This window comes from Phocoena phocoena, chromosome 15, assembly GCF_963924675.1.
Source record: "Phocoena phocoena chromosome 15, mPhoPho1.1, whole genome shotgun sequence".
NCBI lineage: Eukaryota > Metazoa > Chordata > Mammalia > Artiodactyla > Phocoenidae > Phocoena > Phocoena phocoena.
In genome coordinates, this window is record NC_089233.1 from 8,120,403 (window position 1) to 8,140,254 (window position 19,852).

General features: G+C 59.0%; 1 protein-coding gene across 5 annotated transcripts in view; it reads left to right on the plus strand.

Annotated features, from left to right (window-relative positions):
• The window catches only part of CUX1 (cut like homeobox 1), a 373,714-nt gene extending 354,354 nt beyond the window's left edge, over positions 1–19,360 (plus strand). For 4 of the 5 annotated variants that reach the window (XM_065892585.1, XM_065892588.1, XM_065892586.1 and 1 more), the window contains 9 exons: positions 9,731–9,858; positions 10,599–10,665; positions 11,338–11,450; positions 14,335–14,451; positions 15,981–16,064; positions 16,655–16,711; positions 17,309–17,389; positions 18,147–18,211; positions 18,448–18,517. In XM_065892585.1, the coding sequence (XP_065748657.1) occupies positions 9,731–9,858; positions 10,599–10,665; positions 11,338–11,450; positions 14,335–14,451; positions 15,981–16,064; positions 16,655–16,711; positions 17,309–17,389; positions 18,147–18,211; positions 18,448–18,517 (782 nt within the window). Of the gene's footprint in view, positions 1–9,730; positions 9,859–10,598; positions 10,666–11,337; positions 11,451–14,334; positions 14,452–15,980; positions 16,065–16,654; positions 16,712–17,308; positions 17,390–18,146; positions 18,212–18,447 lie in introns of all 5 variants that reach the window. The other variant, XM_065892584.1, reaches the window with a different exon arrangement.
• The last annotated feature ends 492 nt before the right edge of the window (positions 19,361–19,852 follow it).

Here is a 19,852-nt window from a genome sequence, read left to right on the forward strand (position 1 = left end):
GCATCCCCCCCACCCCCATCTCAGCTTGCCTCTTGCTGACCGCCAAGCTAGGCGTGTAGGGCCCACGGGCACCCACCAGAACTGGCTGGGGGGCAGGGCGGGCGGAGGGGCTCTGTGGCTCAGCGGCTGAGAACCTTCCCCGGTGTGAGACCACAGCTGTCCCTTCCAGCACTTAACCTTTTCTTGTTGAGATGGATTGCTACTGACCCGCCAGCGTGCGTGAGGATAATTATAAAAGGATGTTTCCTTGAGGGAAAAAAAAAATTATTTCTAGCCTCTTCTATTTATTATTAGGTTAGTCCTTTAAGTACTTATCAGGAGTATATTGTTATTTTGTGTCGTTGTTGTTGTCATAAATGCTTTTTGCTATCGCACAAGTGGGTACCGTCTTCTGCCCCCTGCCCTCCCCTGCCCCAAATAACCCAAGGGTCTGGAGATGCGGAGGGGGGGGAGGGGGAGGGGGGGGCCAGCGGGGGCTTCTCCAGCAGAATCAGACGTCTGTCTCCAGGGCAGCCACCCAAACACTGGTGGTCTCCACACGTCTAACTTTTCAAAATGAGAGAGTTGATGAACAAAAAAACAAAATGTACCGATGTAAGGAAACGCCGGGTTGAAGGACGCTCGCGTGAGGAGCTATAGAGGAGACTTAGAAAAAGCAAAGCTCAGTTCCCCAAAGCCTCCTAGAGCCTCTGGTCAGACTTCTGGGTTCATGACGTTTCAGGAGCCCCCGGCAGAGTGGGTGCGGCGGCCTGGTCGAGCCTGACTTCGGGTGAGAGAGGTTTCCGGCAAGGCTCACGTGGGCTGACAGGTTTCGGTTGGCTTTTGTTTCTGTTGTTGTTGTTTTCCTTGCCTGCAAAGTTGGTCAGAACCTTCTTGAGGAGCAACCGTGTTTCTTAGCCCGGCTGCGGCTTAAGGACCCACCCCGGGGCCGGGGGGTGGGGGGGTGGGGTGGAGTCCCTTATCCCCTTTCACGTGGTCAAGTGTGGAGGAAGTTTGGACCAGGGGCACAGCTTTCTGTGGCTAGAGGCACAGCCAGCAAGACACCCAGTTGCTTGCTCATCGGGTGTTGGGGTGCAGTGGGACTGATGGTGGAGGCCAAGGTGGGGCTCCCAAAGGGCCCACCGACCGCCGACTCACTCTCCGTGCCGTGACTTTCCCTCCTCTGACGTCATTTGGGGTCCTGCTTCTGTCCTTGTCTCTTTGAAAGAAAGCCCTCTGATGAAATAACGGCCCCCATCCCTCCCCCGCCAAAGGGTTTTCATTTCCCTCCAAGTAGTCTATGCATTTCTCTCTCTCTCTCTCTCTCTCTCTCTCACTCACTCTCAAACCGTTTTCTGCCTCCTTGGAAAAACGGGCATCTCATGTCCCACTCTCTGAGACCCCCTCAGAAAATGCTGTGCCGTTTGGAGGCATGAGGATTCGTTCAAACTTCCAAAAGCATTCGCGGATAGCTTGTTATAAAATAAAAGTGGGAAAAAGCAAAAGGAAGAGCGGTGTCCCCCACGTCCCTTTCCACTGAGTAAGACCTAGCTCTTTGCGATTGTGCAGTGAACTACTTGCCATGAGAGCGGGTGGCCACGCTCCTGCCCAGACTACTAACAGCACAGGACGGCCGGCCGCACGGCGGGCCTCTCCCAGATGACTCGTAATAAGCTCAGCTTCCCCCCCCCGCACCCCGTGTCTCGTGGTGTCTTACATTTTAGCAGTATTTTATATTTTCTGTAATGCACTAAGTCTTAGACGTTTTTAGAGCTCATTTGTTCATACTCACAATCACAGACTTTTTTTTTAATCCTCACAATGACCCAATTGACCAAAAAAAAAACAAAAAAAAAACCCCATCATTTTTGTACAAATAGCTTTGAGAAAGGTCTCTGTTGTGTTGCTGTGAGCCATCTCTAGTAACATTTTATTTCTATTTGTTTTCGACACGGTAAGTCAAAAGTTGATCCGCCCGGCGTGGGGGTGGGGGGAGGCCCCCGTCGGCCCCTGGGCGTTGTCCCCTCTGTCGTTGGTTAGCCATACGATGTTCGTTCCCGGCACTGTACAACGGTCCCTATACGATATGGAGAAGCAATATCGCTGTATGAAACTCACACCCTGTATCGTTATTATTCACTAGCACCGTAGGTGTGATCATTGAAGTAAATATCTTTTATACAAACACAAGAACGTGTGGGTCGTTTTTATTTAAAGGGCTCTGGCCCGAGGAGGAGCAGCAAACACTTTGATTTTGGGTCCAGAGGGCACCTCGAGAATCGCCTTCCTGTGCTTCGTGGGGCGTGTGGCGTCGGGGCAGGTGTCGGCCGGAACCTGGGCCGGGGGATGGATGCGTGGGGATCTGGGGGCCGGCAGGCCCTGCTGTCCTCAGGTCTCCGTCTGGGCACACGGTAACGTGCCCCGTCACGGCCTGCATCGCTGCTTGCTGTTGTGTCGCCCTTACCGTTCGGGTACCTTTGAAGTGCTGGCCCTCCTGGCAGCCGCCTCCTTGTCTGTGAAATGGGGGCACCATCGCGAGTCTCACAGGACCAGGAATGGCGGGCGACCGTGTAGGGTGTGGCGCCGGCGGCCTGGCCTCAGCCTGCTCTGTGGGGTCTCTGGACAAACTCAGGGCACCTGTGAATACAGGCGAATGGGTGGGAAGACGAAGGCGGGAACCGTGTCTTGTGGGCTTCCGGCATGATCGGCTCCCGAGAAAGGGCCTCTCCAGCCAGCGCTCGGGGCTGGAGGTGGGAGAGCCCTGCAGAGTTGGCTGCTATGTGGTCCACGTGCTTGTGACCGAGGAGGCTTCTCGTCTCGAGATTTACGGGATTGGAAAAGCATTGCCATCCTTACCAATGTATGACTGGTGCGGGGGGTGGCGGGGGTATGTTAGTCCGTTGCGCCTTGATGTGTAGGTTTCAGCATGTGAAGCTCCCACACGTGATACGGAACCGCAAGCTAAACGAGACTCAATTTCCCCTCCATAGGAGACCCCAGAGCAGGGAGAGTCTCCCACCCGCGCTAGGGGCTCCCAGCAGCCCCTGTCTCAACCCGTCACTCGGGTGTGGAAGCGTAGAGCTGTCCCCGAATGTCTGCCCACCCACCCTCCATGGGAGAAGTTGGCATAAACCAGTAAGGCTCTTCCAGTTTGGCGCTGAGAAACTTAAACCTCACTGGGAACCTTTTCTGTTTCTAGTTTAGGTACACCCCCACTTTTTAAAGACCCTTTAACTAAATTAAAAGATATAATGTAAAAAAAAAAAAAAGCACTTAGCACGAACTCCTTTTACCCAGAAGATCTCCGCAAGCGCTTTTGCCGTGAGATTTAATTAAGCAGAACTGCACTTGCACATGGTTTTGCGGGGCTGACTCTTGTTTTTGTAAACGGGCAGCTCCAGAGGCAGAAAAACAAGCAAGATTTCACGCTCTGACTGCCGTCGGGTGCTGTCCCCACGGAGGCAGAGCGTTCAGCCTCCCTGTGCACGGCCTTTCTCCTTTCTCTCTGGTTAAGTGGATCTGAGCAAAATGATGTGCCTTCTTTGATGCACTGGGGAACTGCAGGTTTATACAGGGTAAGGCGACACGATGATGTAATTGTTAAAGTGCGTGAGTCGTCCACGGCAATCCGGTCTGCTGGTGTTTCAAAGGGCTTTCAAGTGGCTGCCTTGGGGTGTGTTGCTATCTCCTCCATGGCCCTAGATGCTGGATTTGGGGGGCACGCAATTTGCAGGCCCACGTACGGGGAGCCAGGGTGAGAACCCAGAGGGCTGTGGAGAACTGTTGTGACGTTGGTGGGCACTTGGGAAAAGGCTAGCAGATTTCACCAGAGTGGCCTTGACGCGGGAGGTGGCATTTGTGATGGACAGGCAGGCAGGACACCCGAATCGAGGGGCAGCACGTGCACAGAAGAAGGGCGACACCTGTCGGGTCAGTGGGGCAGGAAGCCGCGGTGCTGGGGTAGGGCGTGCGAGGTGGGAGGCGGATGACCACGCTGTTCGTAAGAACAAAGCCAGGTCTGGAGGGATGCTTCCCTAGGTGATGCTTGTTCTCTGATGTCAGGAAAGATTCAGGTGCGGCCGAGAGAGTCTGCAGCCATACTTGGAGTGAGGGGGCCCCAGCCAGGGAGGACGTGCCCTCCACCCCCTGTAGCCCCCCAGCAAGTATGCACTCACTGATTGGGGTGCAGGGTCGCCCTGGGGCTCTGCGCTGGCAGATCTGCAGGCCCAGTGCCAGGGCACAGCCTGGAGGGATCCGGGTGAGGCCTGAGCAGTTATCAGGTGGTGGGCCCAGCAGAGGCCAGCTGGCCCTGCCAGGCTCCTGCCGCCTGTGCCCGGCCACCTCTGCCCCAACCTGGGAGACCCTGCAGCCCTGGGGATCCCTGTGCAACCTCCCACCTAGAAGAAATGGTGCTTCCCCGCTGGGCGGAATCCACCAGCGAATCGCACACTGAGGGTTCAACGTGGACCACTGCTCTGGGCGCTGGGGTTGTAGCAGGAGAAAAACAAGGAGCTGACCTTCTAGTGCGGGGAGGAAGATGATAGACATAATAAATGAATAAGTGAATCACATGGCCACTTAGACGGTGCTAAGTGTTATGGGAGAAAAACAAGGCGAGGGGACAGGAAGAGCAAGTGGAGGGGTTAAAGTTTTAAACAGGCGGTCAGGGTAGACCTCACTAAGAAGGTAACATGTGGACAGAGGTGAGGGAATGAACCATACAGATGCCCAAGGGAAGAACATTTCAGGCAGAGGGAACAGCAAGTGCAAAGGTCCTGTGGTACAAACGTGCCTGGAAACCAGTACAGCTGGAGCACAGTGACCAAGGGGAGGGGCGGGAAGCGACGAGGTCGGAGAGGCAAGGGGGAGGCGCGGCAGGTGGGGCCTGGTAGGGCCCTGGCTGTTGTTACCCCGAGGGATGCGGGGTCCTGTAGGATTTGAACAGAGGGTGGTCTGATCTTACTGTTTAAAAGGCTCTCTGGCTGTTGCTTCGTGACTAGATTGAAGGGGTGAGGGTGGAGGAAGGGAGGCCAGTGCGGGGGCTGTTGCCGCAATCCAGATGGGAGGTTGCGACCTGAACCAGGTGGTGGCAGTGGTGAAACTGATTGGATTCTGGATCTATCTGGAAGAGAAAGCCAAAAGCAGGACATGTGCAGATGAGATGTAAGGAGTGTTGGAGAAGGGCAGGGATGGCCCCAGGGGTTTGGTCTGAGCCATTGAAGAATGGCCTTGCTTCTGCTCCTCTCAGCCCAGAGGATGCCGCCTCTTGGGGCCATGGGACTGGGGCGAAGCAGACTGTGGGGCGGTGTGGGGGGGGGGGGGTGGAATCAGGCTTCAGTTCGGACCCGTTAAGTCTGAGACGTCACTTAGACAGCCAAGTGGAGGATAAGCCCAGGAAAAGGAGTAGACTGGGGATGCACATGCATTGGAGGGTCATCGGCTTATAAATGGCACCCAAGGTGGCCAGAGTGAATGATAGGAGAGAGAAAAGCGTGCAGGGGCGGCGCACTGGGTGCAGCAGCGTTCAGAGCTTAGAGGGGAGAAGGGCCAGCACAGGAACCCGAGAAGGAGCGGCCAGCAGGGCAGGAGGCCCGGGACAGTGCCCTGGAAACAGGTGCTGATGGGTCAGTAAGATGAGGGCTGAGAAATGAGGACGGAGTGAGGTGTGAGGTCATCAGGGACCTTGGCGAGGACAGTCGGTGGAGTGGGCGTCCAAGTCTGACGGGGAGGGTTTACGGAAGTGGACACTCGAGACGAGGCACCTTCTTCAGGGAGTTTGGCTGGAGGGGTCAGTGGGGTCAAGAGAATGGGAGGGTGTGCATTTCACATGGGAGGATAATGTGCTCGTGTGCTTGTGGGAAGAAGCAAGGGCCGCAGGACACGGAGGAGACTTGCTGAGGACGCACAGAGCGAGGCGCTGGCATCTGCAGGCACAGGGAGGCATCTCTGGCCGCCCGTGGGGATACCCGGGCGCAGAGGTGGGGAGGGGGCGGGTGTGCTAGCGGCTCACCTCCCCTCAGATCCCTCCAGGCAGAGAGACAGTGCGCGTCTCCCGCCTGGCTCGCAGGTGGCTGATTTAATAAAGGGGTCCCCCGTGCTCGGGAAAGCCCTGGGTATGACACCACCCGATCGCGATTGGTGTACGTTTGTGCATTTGATCGCCCTGCACTCAGAAATCAGGGCTTGACCCACAGTCGTAGTCCTGTCTTCTTAAGTCTTGACCTTGACGTCGCTTTGCTTTCTTTCTCCCCTCTGTGAAATTGAAATGCACCCCCTAGAAAGCCCTTCCCTGATTCTCCCAGAAGGACGAGGTCCCATAAAGCTTCAGACCCACCTGACGTGGGCCACCTTTCAGAGGCGAGGGGTCTCTCTCCACCACCCCAGCCCCAAGCCCCGCGCTCATCCCTCTGTTGCCCCTCCCCCTCCAAGACGCAGCCTGTCTCTCTGCACAGGCTTTTCCCCGGGTTGCAGACACTCCATCCTGCAGCATCTCTTGAGCATGCCGCCCCCCCATCTGGCGTCCGTCCAGAGCGGGCTTGTCCCCACCTCTGCACCCCTGCTGCTCCCCCGCTCCGCCACGACCCTGCCCGAACACTCCAGCCTTTCTTGAGACCCCGGTGACCCCTCCTTACTCACTGACGGTCCCTATTCAACTTGGTGTCTTAACACGCTTCCTCCTGATCTCCCCGCTGCTTCCTGCTACCTCTTCTCCGGGTCTTTTCCGGGACACTCCTGAAAAGGTCAGCATCGCCAGAAGTTCTGGCCGTTCTCACCCAGCACGCTCTGGGCATCTACGTCCGCTGCTGGGCGCTCAGTCACCCCAGGACCCGGAGGTCTCCGCAGCCTGCATCTGTGGGTCCCGCTCTCCGCCATACACGTCCCCTTAGCCGTTCCACTAGCGCCTCAGACTTGCCATAGCCCAACCACCCAGCGGCTCGCCCCTTCCCCATCTGGGCGGCCACTTCCAAGCACGGGCCTACCCTCCTGGGTTCTCCGCAACAATGGGGGTCACGACTCTTTCCAGGGCCTTCTACTGCCTTGCCCCAGGGCCAGAATTCAAGCCCAGGTCGGCCAGACTCCAGCTCAGGACCCTCCCTTGACACCAAGTGGCCACCCAGAGACGTGATCCCAAATCTCGGTCTGCGCGTTCCCGCCCCCAGCAGAGGAGACGGAAGGAAGTGAGGGGTGGCGGGGCCCACCCAGGGCCTTCCCGCAGCCTTGCCCCATCACCTCCGCTGCCCCGCCTTTGCCCGGCTTCTTCCCGGTGCCCCACGGGCAGCTACCCCCGCACGCGCCGTGAGGGCACACCAGCCAGCCCTCAGGTTCACCCAGAGCCGCCTCTTGGGGAGCAGCCACCGCCATCACCCAGCCGTGCACCCCCGGAGGTCTCCTCAGCGGCTCACCCGCTGCCTGAGAGCGTCTGCAGCAGTGGCTGAGGCCGGCCCTCTAGACCAGCCTAACCGAGTGGCCTGGCACCCACTGGCTGGGGCAGCCTAGCACAGAGGGCTTGCTGGCAGGGCCCCCACACGTGCACAGGGTGTCACGTGTGCACGGGCAGGGACCTGGATACCCACCCACCCCCAGCACCAGACACAGGCACAGACATGCAGGGAACCCGGCCTGGACGTCCCCTCATCTCCCCTCCGCCCACGGACGGCTCCTGGAGCTTCAAGCCGCTCCTTACCCAGGGGCCTGCCGAGGAATGGTCTCACTGACATTTTAGCCAACGTTTGTGCCGTGCTTGGGTCCCCTCGGAACCACGCTGCGTGCACACCTCCCGGGACTGACCAGCAGGCCACCTCTCCACGGGCTCCCCGACCTCCACCCCGTCCCTTGTGTCCCCGGGGCCCTCATCCCTCAAGGTGGGAGGCTGCCCACCTGAGCCCTCTCTGGGCTCCACACCTGCCACTCATCCCCGGGCGGGGGGTGGTGGTCTGTCCACCCAGAGCCATTTTTGGACGTGGTCCTGTTTGTGGCTGTCCCTATGGACGCCCGGTGCCCAGAACTGAACCTGTCGCCTCCCTCAGTCCAGGTCCTTCACCTCTAATAATGATGCCCTCAGACATCCCCGGCGGTCCAGTGGTTAGGACTCCAGGCTTCCACTGCAGGGGGCGTGGGTTCGATCCCCAGTCAGGGAACCAAGATCCCACATGCTGTGTGGCACGGTGGAAAAAAAATAATAATTTTTTTTTAATTTTTAAAAATTAACCATGATGCCCATCCACCTTCCTCCTGTGCGTGTGTGATGGTCACCAAGGCCCCACCGCCCAGGCTGGCGGGTGATGACACTTGGGGGGCCTCTCTGGGCCTCTCCCCTCTGGGCTCTGCTAAAAGCTCCTGGAGGCCACCCAGGGCCTGCAGGCCCCGGCCCTGCCAGCCACTCTCCTCCTCCATACCCCAGCCCTGCCCTCGGCTCCAGCCTCTTTCCCCAGCCCCACTGGACCCCTCACTTCGGCCGACACCACCTACCCGCCAGGTACAGAAGGAGCTCAATGGTGTCTGATGGAAGAAATCCACTCAGAGCCTGAAGCAATGGAGACCCTGATGTGGGGAGGGCTTAGACATAGTCGGCGGTGCACACCCTGGGGTCTGGACGGTCCCAGGCCGGGAAGCCTCGGTTCCTCCATCTGTAAAATGGAAATCATCTGATCTGACTGACGGGACTGTCGTGAGGTGTGTAAAGGGCTGGGTGTGCAGCAGGCACCCAGGAGATGGAGCAGGTGGGGGTGAGGCTGTCCAGTGAGCAGGCCACACCGTGAGGGGTGAGTCTGCCCAGGAGGGCCGGGGGCCAGTCTCCTGGCACTGCCCACAGCCTGAGGCCTTGGGGCATTTCTGAGGCAACAGTGCCCCCTGGTGGCCACCCAGTCTACCCCAGAGCACAGCACTCCAGGCCTCAGGCCTCTGCTACCCTCTCCGCGGCTCTGAGCAGGCTTTACTGTCGCCATTTTATAAACGAGGCCCAGAAAGGGCAAGTCGCTGCCCAGCGTCACACAGCCAACCAGAAGTAGGGCCAGACCTCAAACTCGGGTCTGCCCAGCTGCCAGGCCACTGCCGTCCGCCCTGCCGACAGCAGCTGAAGGCGCCCACGGGGACTGTGCTGGGAGACTCGGCGACATCTCCCACCCTCCAGAAAGGCAGGAAAGTCCCCACACAGAATTATTTTGGATTCGCTTTGTTGTAAAGACACCTGGCACCGGGCTGGGAGAGAGGGAGGGGGCTGTGGGCCAGGGGAGTCCTGGGGGAGCTGCTCCATCCCTAACGCTGCGCTGAAGGGGCTGTGCAAGTCTGGTGTCAGTGGGAGCCCTCACTCCCCCGGCCCCTGCTCGGTCTGAGGGAGGCCGGCCTGCGCCCCTCTGCACCTCCCTTACCTTTCTCCCCACTCCTACCCCCTCGCGGCCTCTCTCTGGTCACTATCCCAGGGCATCAGCCCTGGAAGAAAGTTGGGGCTCATTGGGTTCAGCTTCCTTGCCCTGCTTGACAGAAGCAGTGAGGCCTGGAGAGGGAGAGGGGCTGGTCACAGCGGAGCCGGGGAGGGGGCTGCCCATTGCTCCTAAATCTTTGACATGGGCCCCTTCCCCTACTCAGAGAACTCCATGAGCAGCTCATGCCAGGAGTGCCCCACCCCTGCCGGCTGGGCTAATGCTGGTCCCTCGGGCAGGGGCACAGGCTGTGGGCTGGGAGGCACAGAGCCGGGAGAGCACTGCGGGTCCCACCAGGCTGCCTCTGACGGCCACGTCTTCCTTTGGCACAGGGCGCTGTGCAGAGCTGCAGGTCCACGTCACTGAGGTCATGGCCACAGCAGCCGAGCAGAGGGACCTGATCGCCCGCTTGGAGCAGGACCTCAGCACCATCCAGTCCATCCAGCGGCCGGACGCCGAGGTGAGCCCAACCCCCACCCTGCCCCCTCACCACCTGCCCAGGGCTCTCTCAGCCTCACGGAATACGGGCTCTCCAAGTAAGCCAGCCCGTTCCTCAGGCAGCTGGTGTCCACCTGCCCCGCCCCACGCCCCACAGGGACTGTCACCTACATACAGCCTCTGGGTTTTGTCTGCTCACTTCACCACAAAGGCCCAATTCGGGATGCCCAGCCACAGGGCACAGGGCACAAAGCCCCCTGCGTCCGGGCACTGGCTTGGACCTCTGCCCTGGGAGCTCTGGGCAGAAGCAAGGCCGGGATTATCCACCCATCTCACAGCTAGAGGACCTGAGGCCCCGAGATCAGGGAAGGCTGGAGCCCTAAGGACCCCTAGAGGTCATCAAATCACCCACCTCATTTTACAGATGAAGAAATGGGGCTCAGGGAGAGAAGCTGGGCTGGCCCAGGACCACACAGCAGGCTGGCTGGCAGGGCCCGGTTCGCCTGGCCTCTGACGCCCGTCAGGGCCGAAAGACCCGGTGTGAACCCCACCGCTGAGCTCTGGCCTTGGGGTGAACCTGGGGCCCAGCCTTATCTTCAGTGGCCCACATGAGGCATCCTCTTAGGTCCTGCCACCGCTCTGCCCAACCCCTGCCTCCAGACCACCCCTCCTGCTCCTTGACCCCTATTTGCTTGGCCCCCTGGGAGGCTGTGCTCAATGCCCAGTGTGGAGGCGCCTCTGACCTCTTCCTCTCACCTGCAGGGCGCAGCCGAGCTTGGCCTGGAGAAGATCCCTGAGCCCATCAAGGAGGCCACCGCCCTGTTCTATGGTGAGGAGGGGCCTAGGCAGTGATGGGCAGGGCGGGAAGGGAAAAGAGGTGGTACGGCCTGGGCCCTGGGCCCTAAAGAGCGCTCTCCTCCCTCAAAGGTCAGGCCTCGACGCCAGCAATGCAGTAGAACCCTAAAAAAAACCCAAAAACCCTGACGCCCTCGGCCCTGCCAGAGGCCATAGAAGGCTGGTGGGCATTGGCTTCCTGGGGAGGCCTCAGCCCTGAGATGCAGCCAGAGGGCTGGAGGGGAGGTGCCTCCTTGGGTGTCGAGGCCAGAACCCGGGGCTGCTGGGCCAGGACACGGTGGCAGTGGTAGGGGGTACCCAGTCCCCTCCGTGTCCCTTTGCTTTCCCCAGGAAGTGGGGGCCCAGTCTGACAGATACAAGGGTCTCAGATCCAAGTATAGAACAAAGGGAGGGTCACTGGCGCCTGGCCCTCGGACAGTGCAGGCAGGAGGGGCCCACCTCAGGGACAGCCCCCTCCCGAGGCCCCTATTCTCATGCCCCACCCCTTGCTGCTCCCCTGGCCCCTCCCCCCCTTCCCCGACCTCTCAGCATCTAGTGGCTTCCACCCCATGGCACTTGGCCTGAGCTCCCTCGGGGCTGGTGACCTGAGGGCCCACTGCTGAGCTGTGCCTCCCGCTACTCCAAGCCACTGTCCCCTCCCTCCTAGGACCCTCAGCACCAGCCAGCAGCACCCTCCCCGAGGGCCAGGTGGACTCGCTGCTCTCCATCATCTCCAGCCAGAGGGAGCGCTTCCGGACCCGGAACCAGGAGCTGGAGTCTGTGAGTCACATCCTTCTCTCCCCTACACTCCTTGGACCTAAGGACACCGTAGAGGACACACAAGCTTGGGGGAGAAAGATGTGTCACAGACCATAAACCTCAGTGGGATTAGATTTGTTCTGTGCAATCAGGGAGGGCTTCCTAGAGGAGCTGATGCCACGCTGGGCTTTGAAAGAAGATTCAGACATTCAAGGTAAAGGAGTGAGTGGAAACATGGGGCCAAGGAGCCGGAAGGGAGTGCAGGGACAAAACAGAGAGTCACCAGGCAAGGTCCCTAGTGCCAGGCTGGGGCGCCACCGAAGGGTTTAAGCAGGGGACCAACACTGCCAGGATGGATGGTAAGAAGGTCACTCAGGCAGCCAGTTCAGGACAGAAGCCTGGCCCAGGAAGACAAGTTGGGGGTGGTCACCATCGTCCAGGAAGAAACATCTCAGTCAGGTGGGAGTTAGCAGGGGCAGGTCCCAGGGAAGAGAGTCTTTGAACCCTATGAAGAGGAACGGCGTACAGATGCCGGGAGCTCTGTGGGGTCTGAGAGAGCTTGCTGGCTGCCAAGCACCCAGCTGGTGGCCCTCCTGGAGGAGCCCCATAGGGAAACGGGCAGTCTAGTCTGCAAGGGTGACCGTCCGACTGCACGTGAGTCTTTCACACACAGTGCCTCCTTAGGGACTCTGCAGACCCGCCCACACCCCCTGCATCCCACAGAGCCAGCCCAGGTCCCCCGATCACTCTCCCAGTGGAAAGGCGAGTCAAGAAGGTTTCTGTCTTCTCAAAGAGTCACGGCTTGAGCGGTTGGCGGAATGTCTAGACCCTTGCTCTCCACACCCACAGCTTCCCCCACGGGGTTTCCAGGCTGCGGTTCTGGGGAGGGAGACATTCACTGAACGCCCACGGCGGGCCAGGCCCAGTGCTGGTCCGGTGACAAGGGTGGACCAGATCCAGTGGGACCCTCTGTGATGTGGGCTCTGGAGCAAGAGGCCTCAATGAAGGACCGTCAGGACTGCTCCCCTCACCGCTGCCTGCATGGACGGTGGACAGGGAATACCCACACGCACCTGGGGGACAGGGGACAGTCACTGTGGAAGGCTAGACGGCCCTTCAAAGAAGGTCTTCAAATTAGATCAAATAGGGAGGAAAGAGTATTTATAATAGTCTACCTTTTGCTTTAAAAATCTAGACTTTTTACCATGTACTTGTATTAAGTCATGGTAAAGGACACATCACTTAAAATTTACCATCTTAGGGCTTCCCTGGTGGCGCAGTGGTTAAGAGTCCGCCTGCCGATGCGGGGGACGCGGGATCGTGCGCCGGTCTGGGAGGATCCCACATGCCGCGGAGCGGCTGGGCCCGTGAGCCATGGCCGCTGAGCCTGCGCGTCCGGAGCCTGTGCTCCGCAACGGGAGAGGCCACAGCAGTGAGAGGCCCGCGTACCGCAAAAAAAAAAAAAAAAAAAATTACCACCTTAACCTTTATTTTTTTTTTTTGCGGTACGCGGGCCTCTCACTGCTGTGGCCTCTCCCGTTGCAGAGCACTGGCTCCGGACACGCAGGCTCAGCGGCCATGGCTCACGGGCCCAGCCGCTCCGCGGCATGTGGGATCTTCCCAGACCGGGGCACAAACCCACGTCCCCCGCATCGGCAGGCGGACTCTCAACCACTGCGCCACCAGGGAAGCCCCCACCTTAACCCTTTTTAAGTGCACAGCTCAGTGGCATTAAGTACATTCACATTGTTAGGCAACAATTACCACCATCCATTCCCAGAACTTCTTCATCATTCCAAACTGGAACTCTGTACCGATTCAACACTCACTCCCCATTGCCGTCCACCCGTCCGCCTGTAACCACCATTCTACCCTGACTCTATGAATTTGACTATTCTAGGCATCTCATATAGGTGGAATCATAGAACATTTGTCTTTTTGTGACTAGCTTATTTCACCCAGCGTAATGTCCTCCAGGGTCATCCATGTCAGAGCGTGTGTCAGAACTTCCTTCCTTTTTCAGGCTGAATAATATTCCATTGTATTGATGGACCACATTTTGTTTATCCTTTCATCTTTCCATGGACACTTGGGCTGCTTCCACCTTTTTCACTATTGTGAATAATGCTGCTATGAACATGGGCAGGCAAATTATCTCAAAGTCCCTGCTTTCAGTTCTTTGGGGCGTATGCCCAGAGTGGAATTGCTGGATCATATGGTAATTTTATTTTTAATTTTTTGAGGAACTGCCACACTACCACGGACTTCTCTTGTCCTTTTGAATTTTTCGCAGTGTGAAGAAAACACCTATTTAAGCATTTTAATAAGTTGGAAAATGAGTTCACATTTCACTTGGCCCCTAGATTGGCAAACATTAAAATCACGTATTGTATGGTTCCGTTTATACTAAATGTCCAGAAGTGGCAAATCCATAGAGGCAGGAAGTAGATTAGTGGCTGCCGGGGGCTGGGGCAGGAGGGGATGGGGAGTGATTGATGACGGGTGTGGGGTTTCTTATTGGGGTGATAGAGATATTCGGGAATTAAATAGTGGGGATGGTTACATAACACTGTGAATATACCAAAAAAAAAGAAAAACAACTGAGCTGTACACATTAAAATGGTGATGTTTATGTTATATGAATTATATCTCGATAATAATTTTTAAGCTGATAATACCGTAAACAAACAACGTGAAGAAAGTGATCCAAGAACTGCGACTTCTGCCTGGTGCGGGGTCTCCCCGAAGCAGGGAGCTCTGAGCAGAGGCTGGCAGGTCAAGGACATGGCCCCAGGCCAAGCAGGGGTTCCAGGTAGACAGAGCAGGACCTGTGCCAGCACAGAGGCCTCTCCCCACACGCCTTCCACTGCTGGCCCTGCCCACCCGCCCACCCGCCTGCCCCCAGGAGAGCCGCCTGGCGCAGCACACCATCCAAGCCCTGCAGAGCGAGTTGGACAGCCTGCGCGCCGACAACATCAAGCTCTTCGAGAAGATCAAGTTCCTGCAGAGCTACCCTGGCCGGGTAAGTGCCCTCCACAAGTTCAGCCCCAGGTGTACCAGGCAAGGGAGAGAGGTGGTCCGGGCATATCCAGGCGGGAGGGTTCGGGGCAGTGACCTGCTAGGCAGCACTGGGCCTGGGGCCCTCAGAGGGCATCCGACACCCCCACCCCCCGTGCCTGCCAGCTGTCCTCCCTAGGCTGGGGAGAGCCTCCCACAGTGGAGACCTTATGGAGGTTCGTTCCTCAGAACCAGCCAGGAGGTGGTGAGGTCCAGCAAGAGGCAGGGGTTCACAGGACTCAGGCCCACAGGAGTCACGGTGACTCCTCTGTGAAATGGGGGTGACCCACTAGTTGACCCCAGGATGTGGGAATTTAACCCCAGGGATGTTGAACATACAGGACAGGCCTGGGGAATTCTTTTTTTTTTTTTAAATAAATTAATTTATTTATTTTTGGCTGCATTGGGTCTTCGTTGCTGCGCGCGGGCTTTCTCTAGTTGCGGCGAGGAGGGGCTACTCTTCGTTGCGGTGCGCGGGCTTCTCATTGCAGTGGCTTCTCTTGTTGCGGAGCACGGGCTCTAGGCGTGCGGGCTTCAGTAGTTGTGACTTATGGGCTCTAGAGCGTAGGCTCAGTAGTTGTGGCTCACGGGATCTAGAGCGCGGGCTCAGTAGTTGTGGCACACGGGTTTAGTTGCTCTGTGGCATGTGGGATCTGCCCGGACCAGGGCTCGAACCCGTGTCCCCTGCATTGGCAGGCGGATTCTTAACCACTGCGCCACCAGGGAAGTCCCTGGGCCGGGGGAATTCTTATCTTTTAAACTTATATTAAAAAACAAAAGAACAGAATTTGGTCCAACATTCCAAAAACCTATCAAGAGAATGCAACAGAAAGCTACCCACTCTGTTCTGAGCCGGAGGGCCCTCCCTGGCTTCTCTCAGCCCCCGGGCCTCACAGGGGACCACCTTGTGCAAGAAAACCCCTCTGAGACTGTGGGGAGGCAGAATGGGCAGTAGAAGGATGGGGAGCCGTGACACGCTGGCTGGGGGCCTCCCTGGGACAAGACTCTCAGCCACCAGCCCCCAAACCACCGGTTGGAGCCGTTCTCAGGCCACCAGAGGGCGCCCAGACTCCGTGCAAACTACACCGTGGGTGGCCCGCTGGGGGTCTGGGGCTCCCTCGTCTCCCAGGTGCTGGCCTGGGCTCCACAGCCACCCTGCACACTCCCAGCGAAGCCCCATCCAAACCCACCTCCCTGTACGGCACCCCGCCCTGTCCACCTTATACATTCCAGCCCCTCTCTGGGCCTTAGTTCCCCTACCTGCCCTGAGGCACCGTGGCCCTGACCCCAGGCGGAGACCTCTGACCCTGGGCAGTGCCCCTGGACACGTGGCACCATCCATGTCACACTGTCACCCGGGGCCTTCTCCCCGCCCCCACCGTGCTAAGGAGGAAACTGGGGTTCCCTATGATGCTGCCGGCCTGCACTCCTCAGCCCTGGCCTTCCTGTTGGGTCCCTTGACTGTGACAGGGGTGTCTCCTCCTTTGTTCGCAGGGCGGCGGCAGTGACGACACAGAGCTGCGGTACTCAACCCAATACGAGGAGCGCCTGGACCCCTTCTCGTCCTTCAGCAAGCGGGTGCGTGGACCCGGCCGCCACCAGCTCACCTGACCCCAGCCTCCCTCCAGAACCACCCCCCGCCAGCCCCGGTCTCACCCTGCAGCCCCCCACACTGCACCCTGACACACCAGACCATCAGGGCAGCCCCCAGGCTCGCGATGGTACCGTGAAGGCCCAGGGTCCACCGCGGGTGGGGCCAGAGCGCCAGGAACACGTGCTGAGGGCTATGGGAGGGTGTGTGACAGCGACCGGGTTAGCCCTGGGTGCACACTCTGGGGGTAGGCAGACAAGCAAAGAGCTCCCAGTGTCAGGTGACTTAAGCGGTGGGGGGGCGGGGAGCTTGTAACTCCCCCTCCCCCTGCCCTGAAGACCTTCCTGCTGTAGGCAGAATCGGCCACTGCAGAGGGGGCAGCAGCTCCCATCACTGGCCCTGCTCACACAGAGGTTGGGGGAGCCTAGGATGTCACCCTGAGTGGGGCTGGGCACCAGGTAGCCCCTGGCAGGCCCCCGGGATTCTGCAGGGACAGCAGGGCAGGGTCCCTCTCTGCAGTGAGCTGGAGCATTGGGGAGCCTTTGGGGTCCTCTCCTCATCCCTCCTCCTCCTTCAGGAGCGGCAGCGGAAATACCTGAGCCTAAGCCCCTGGGACAAGGCCACACTCAGCATGGTGAGTCCCCCCCCCCCCGCCCCCGTGCCCCTGCCGTGTCAGGCCTGGGCCTCTGACTCTGGGCACCTTGTCACCTGCCCTCCAGCCCAGTCTGGAAAGCCCCAGGGGCCCCGCTGCCCCTCACAGTCTCCATCAAGAGTAGCTATGCGAGAGCTTCCCTGGTGGCACGGTGGTTGAGAGTCCGCCTGCCGATGCAGGGGACACAGGTTCGTGCCTGGTCCGGGAAGATCCCACGTGCCGCGGAGCGGCTGGGCCTGTGAGCCATGGTCGCTGGGCCTGCGCGTCCGGAGCCTGCGCTCCGCAGCGGGAGAGGCCACAATAGTGAGAGGGCCACCTACCGCAAAAAGAAAAAAAAAAAAAAAGGAGTAGCTATGCGACCCGAAACAGGGAAAGCAGCATAACTCATGGTAGGTTCTGGAACTGTGCCGCAGGGGACGCCCTTCCCTAGAATTCCTGTGGCCCAAGTTCCCAGCCTAAACACTGGAGTGAAAGGCCAGCTGCCTGCCCTTCCCTCCCCTTGCTGCCCTGGGATGGGTGAGCCCTGCAGGGGTGGGTGAGGCCTGCCCCAGCCCTACTCACGCCTCGCTTGTTCCCCAGGGGAGGCTGGTTCTCTCCAACAAGATGGCCCGCACCATCGGCTTCTTCTACACACTCTTCCTGCACTGCTTGGTCTTCCTGGTGAGTGTCCAGGCGTGGCCAGGGATGCATTCACCACGCTCCCCCCATCTACCCCCAGGCACAGCGTCTGCTCTTGGCTACTTCTCTCCCCATCAGGGGCCTCATCCCACCCTGGGGACCACAAGCCCACCCATCAGGCTCTTTGGCTGGGGCAGCAGCCCGGCTGACTCCACCCAGGGCCCAGTCCCGGAGGGGCTTGGTAGAGGGAAGGGCCGCTGTGGGAGGCTGACAGGTGGGAAAACAGGTCTAGTTGACTCTACTGAGGGACAGCCAGGTGGGCTGCCCAGAGAAGGGACATCTTCAGCTGAATCTCCTCGGGTACAGAGGGGCATTCCAGTTAGCGAACACAGCACATACAGGGGCCTAGCGATGCCTGCGCGTCCACCACGTGTGGGCAGAGGTGGGGGTAGGGCATGCCTATGGAAGGCTCCAGCCTCAGGGGTCCCCACCCCCAGCGAGGGTAGTCAAGATGGCCCCTACATGGCTAGCCTGGGCTTCAACTCTGACCCCAGGGCCCAGGAGGTCCTGGCCCTGCCAGTGGTACACCCAGCAACATTAGGGATGGCAGCTGCATCCCCAGGCCTGTCTGACCATCTGTGAAACCGGTGGGCCCGAGAGCATCTCTAAGGCCCACCCATCCTGGAGCCTGGGCCACGAGAAGCTTCACGTGTCAGGAAGCCAAGCCCAGGGGCCGTAGGTGGACTGCAGGAGTGGCCGTGAGCAGCCCAGGCAGCTCACCATGTCTCTCCTTGAGCAGGTGCTCTACAAGCTGGCATGGAGCGAGAGCGTGGAGCGGGACTGTGCCACCTTCTGTGCCAAGAAGTGAGGACCCACCCTCGGCCCCCAGCACCACCGCGTTCTTATGTTCCCTGCCTTGCCCCAGCCTTCTATCACTGCCCCCATCTGGTCCACCCCACGGCCCCTGCCAAGCCCCCTGTCCCCGGCCCCCACACCAGCACAAGGTGCACGCCCCTTGGAGATCTCCATGGCCCCCACCGCCCCCTACATTTCTCTCTTTTTCACACTCGGCCTCAGCAAAAGGTTTCTGTGACCCACAGGTTCGCCGATCACCTGCACAAGTTTCACGAGAATGACAACGGGGCGGCAGCCGGTGACCTGTGGCAGTGATGTCCCGGGGCTTCCCCGACACGACAGTGATGGCTGCACTCCCCACCCCTGCTTGTTCAGCTGCTTCTAATGACTTAGGCTTCCCTGGAGAATCCCCAACGTAGACTGCCCTTGCCCTCCAGCCACCAGTGCCAGAGGTCCCCAGGTCTCCTTGGACTCCCTTAGAAGATGGTCTCAGCCACATCCGGCTCCCTAAATCCAGAAGGCTCCCAAGGCCAAGCCAGATTGAGCCAAAGGGACCCCTTCAGGCCCATCTCAGGCTGGTGACCCAGCCTGGGTCTCACCCGCAGCCTGACCACTAGCCCTGGTGGCAGAGACCTCCCAGCCATGATACTGCTTTCCCACTGATTCTGGCTGTGGTTGATCCAGTTGGGATCCCCTGGGCCTCTCTGTGCCAGGCCCCGGGATCCCCTTGGGCTCCCCTAGGATCCATCACCATCCCACCAAGGCATGGAAGCCCTTCCTTGCAGGCCGGCAGGCTTTGAGTCCAGCCCCGCCACCTCCCTTTATCACAGCCCCACCCCACCCCAAGAAGAGAGGGAGCCCCAGGGGGCAGGATAGTTTCTCTTACCCGCTCCCAGCCCCTTAGACCCACTATGATTTTTGCTTTCTTCTTTAGCAAGGTATTCTTCTGGCTTTTAGGTGAGGAAGAGCACCCATGCCCCAGGCTCTTCAGACCCAAGGACTGGCCTGAGGGGCCCAAGTGCTTCTTGGCCAAGCAGAACTGGCTGTGGGCCATCCTAGCCTGGCCACCCTGGGGCCACTGGCAGATCTTCCTAATTTAGATTTGCACTTGCGTGTTCAGCTTTGCAAATTTTGAATAAACCCATTGTTGCAGCCACACCGGTGTCCTGCCCTCTGTGACTCTGAGGGTACAGGAGGCTGGTGGGCGGGTTCCCGCAGCGACACCCCCAGGAGCTATGGCTAGACCTCACGGCTGCTCTGCTGACATGGGGCACGGTCCCCCACACGTGGGAGGCCTCTCCCCCTTTTCTCATCCCCAAGAATTCCCTGAGTGGGTCCAGAGCTTTGCGGAAACCCAAACTCACAGTGTCTGAGTTCTCTTTTTTTTTGGCCACACTGCGCGGCATGTGGGATCCTAGTTCCCCAACCAGGGATCAAACCCATGCCCCCTGCAGTGGAAGCGCGGAGCTGCAACCGCGGGACCACCAGGGAATTCCTTGTCTGAGTTCTCTTGAGCAGACAACCCAATCAAAAAGCGAAATCCATTCCTTTTTTAAGAACTGCCTGTCAGGCTATGGTTGGATGTGTGATATCAACTCCTAGGGAACACCTGCTTCCCTTTCTGTGTACCCTGGAGCCGTGTACTCTCCC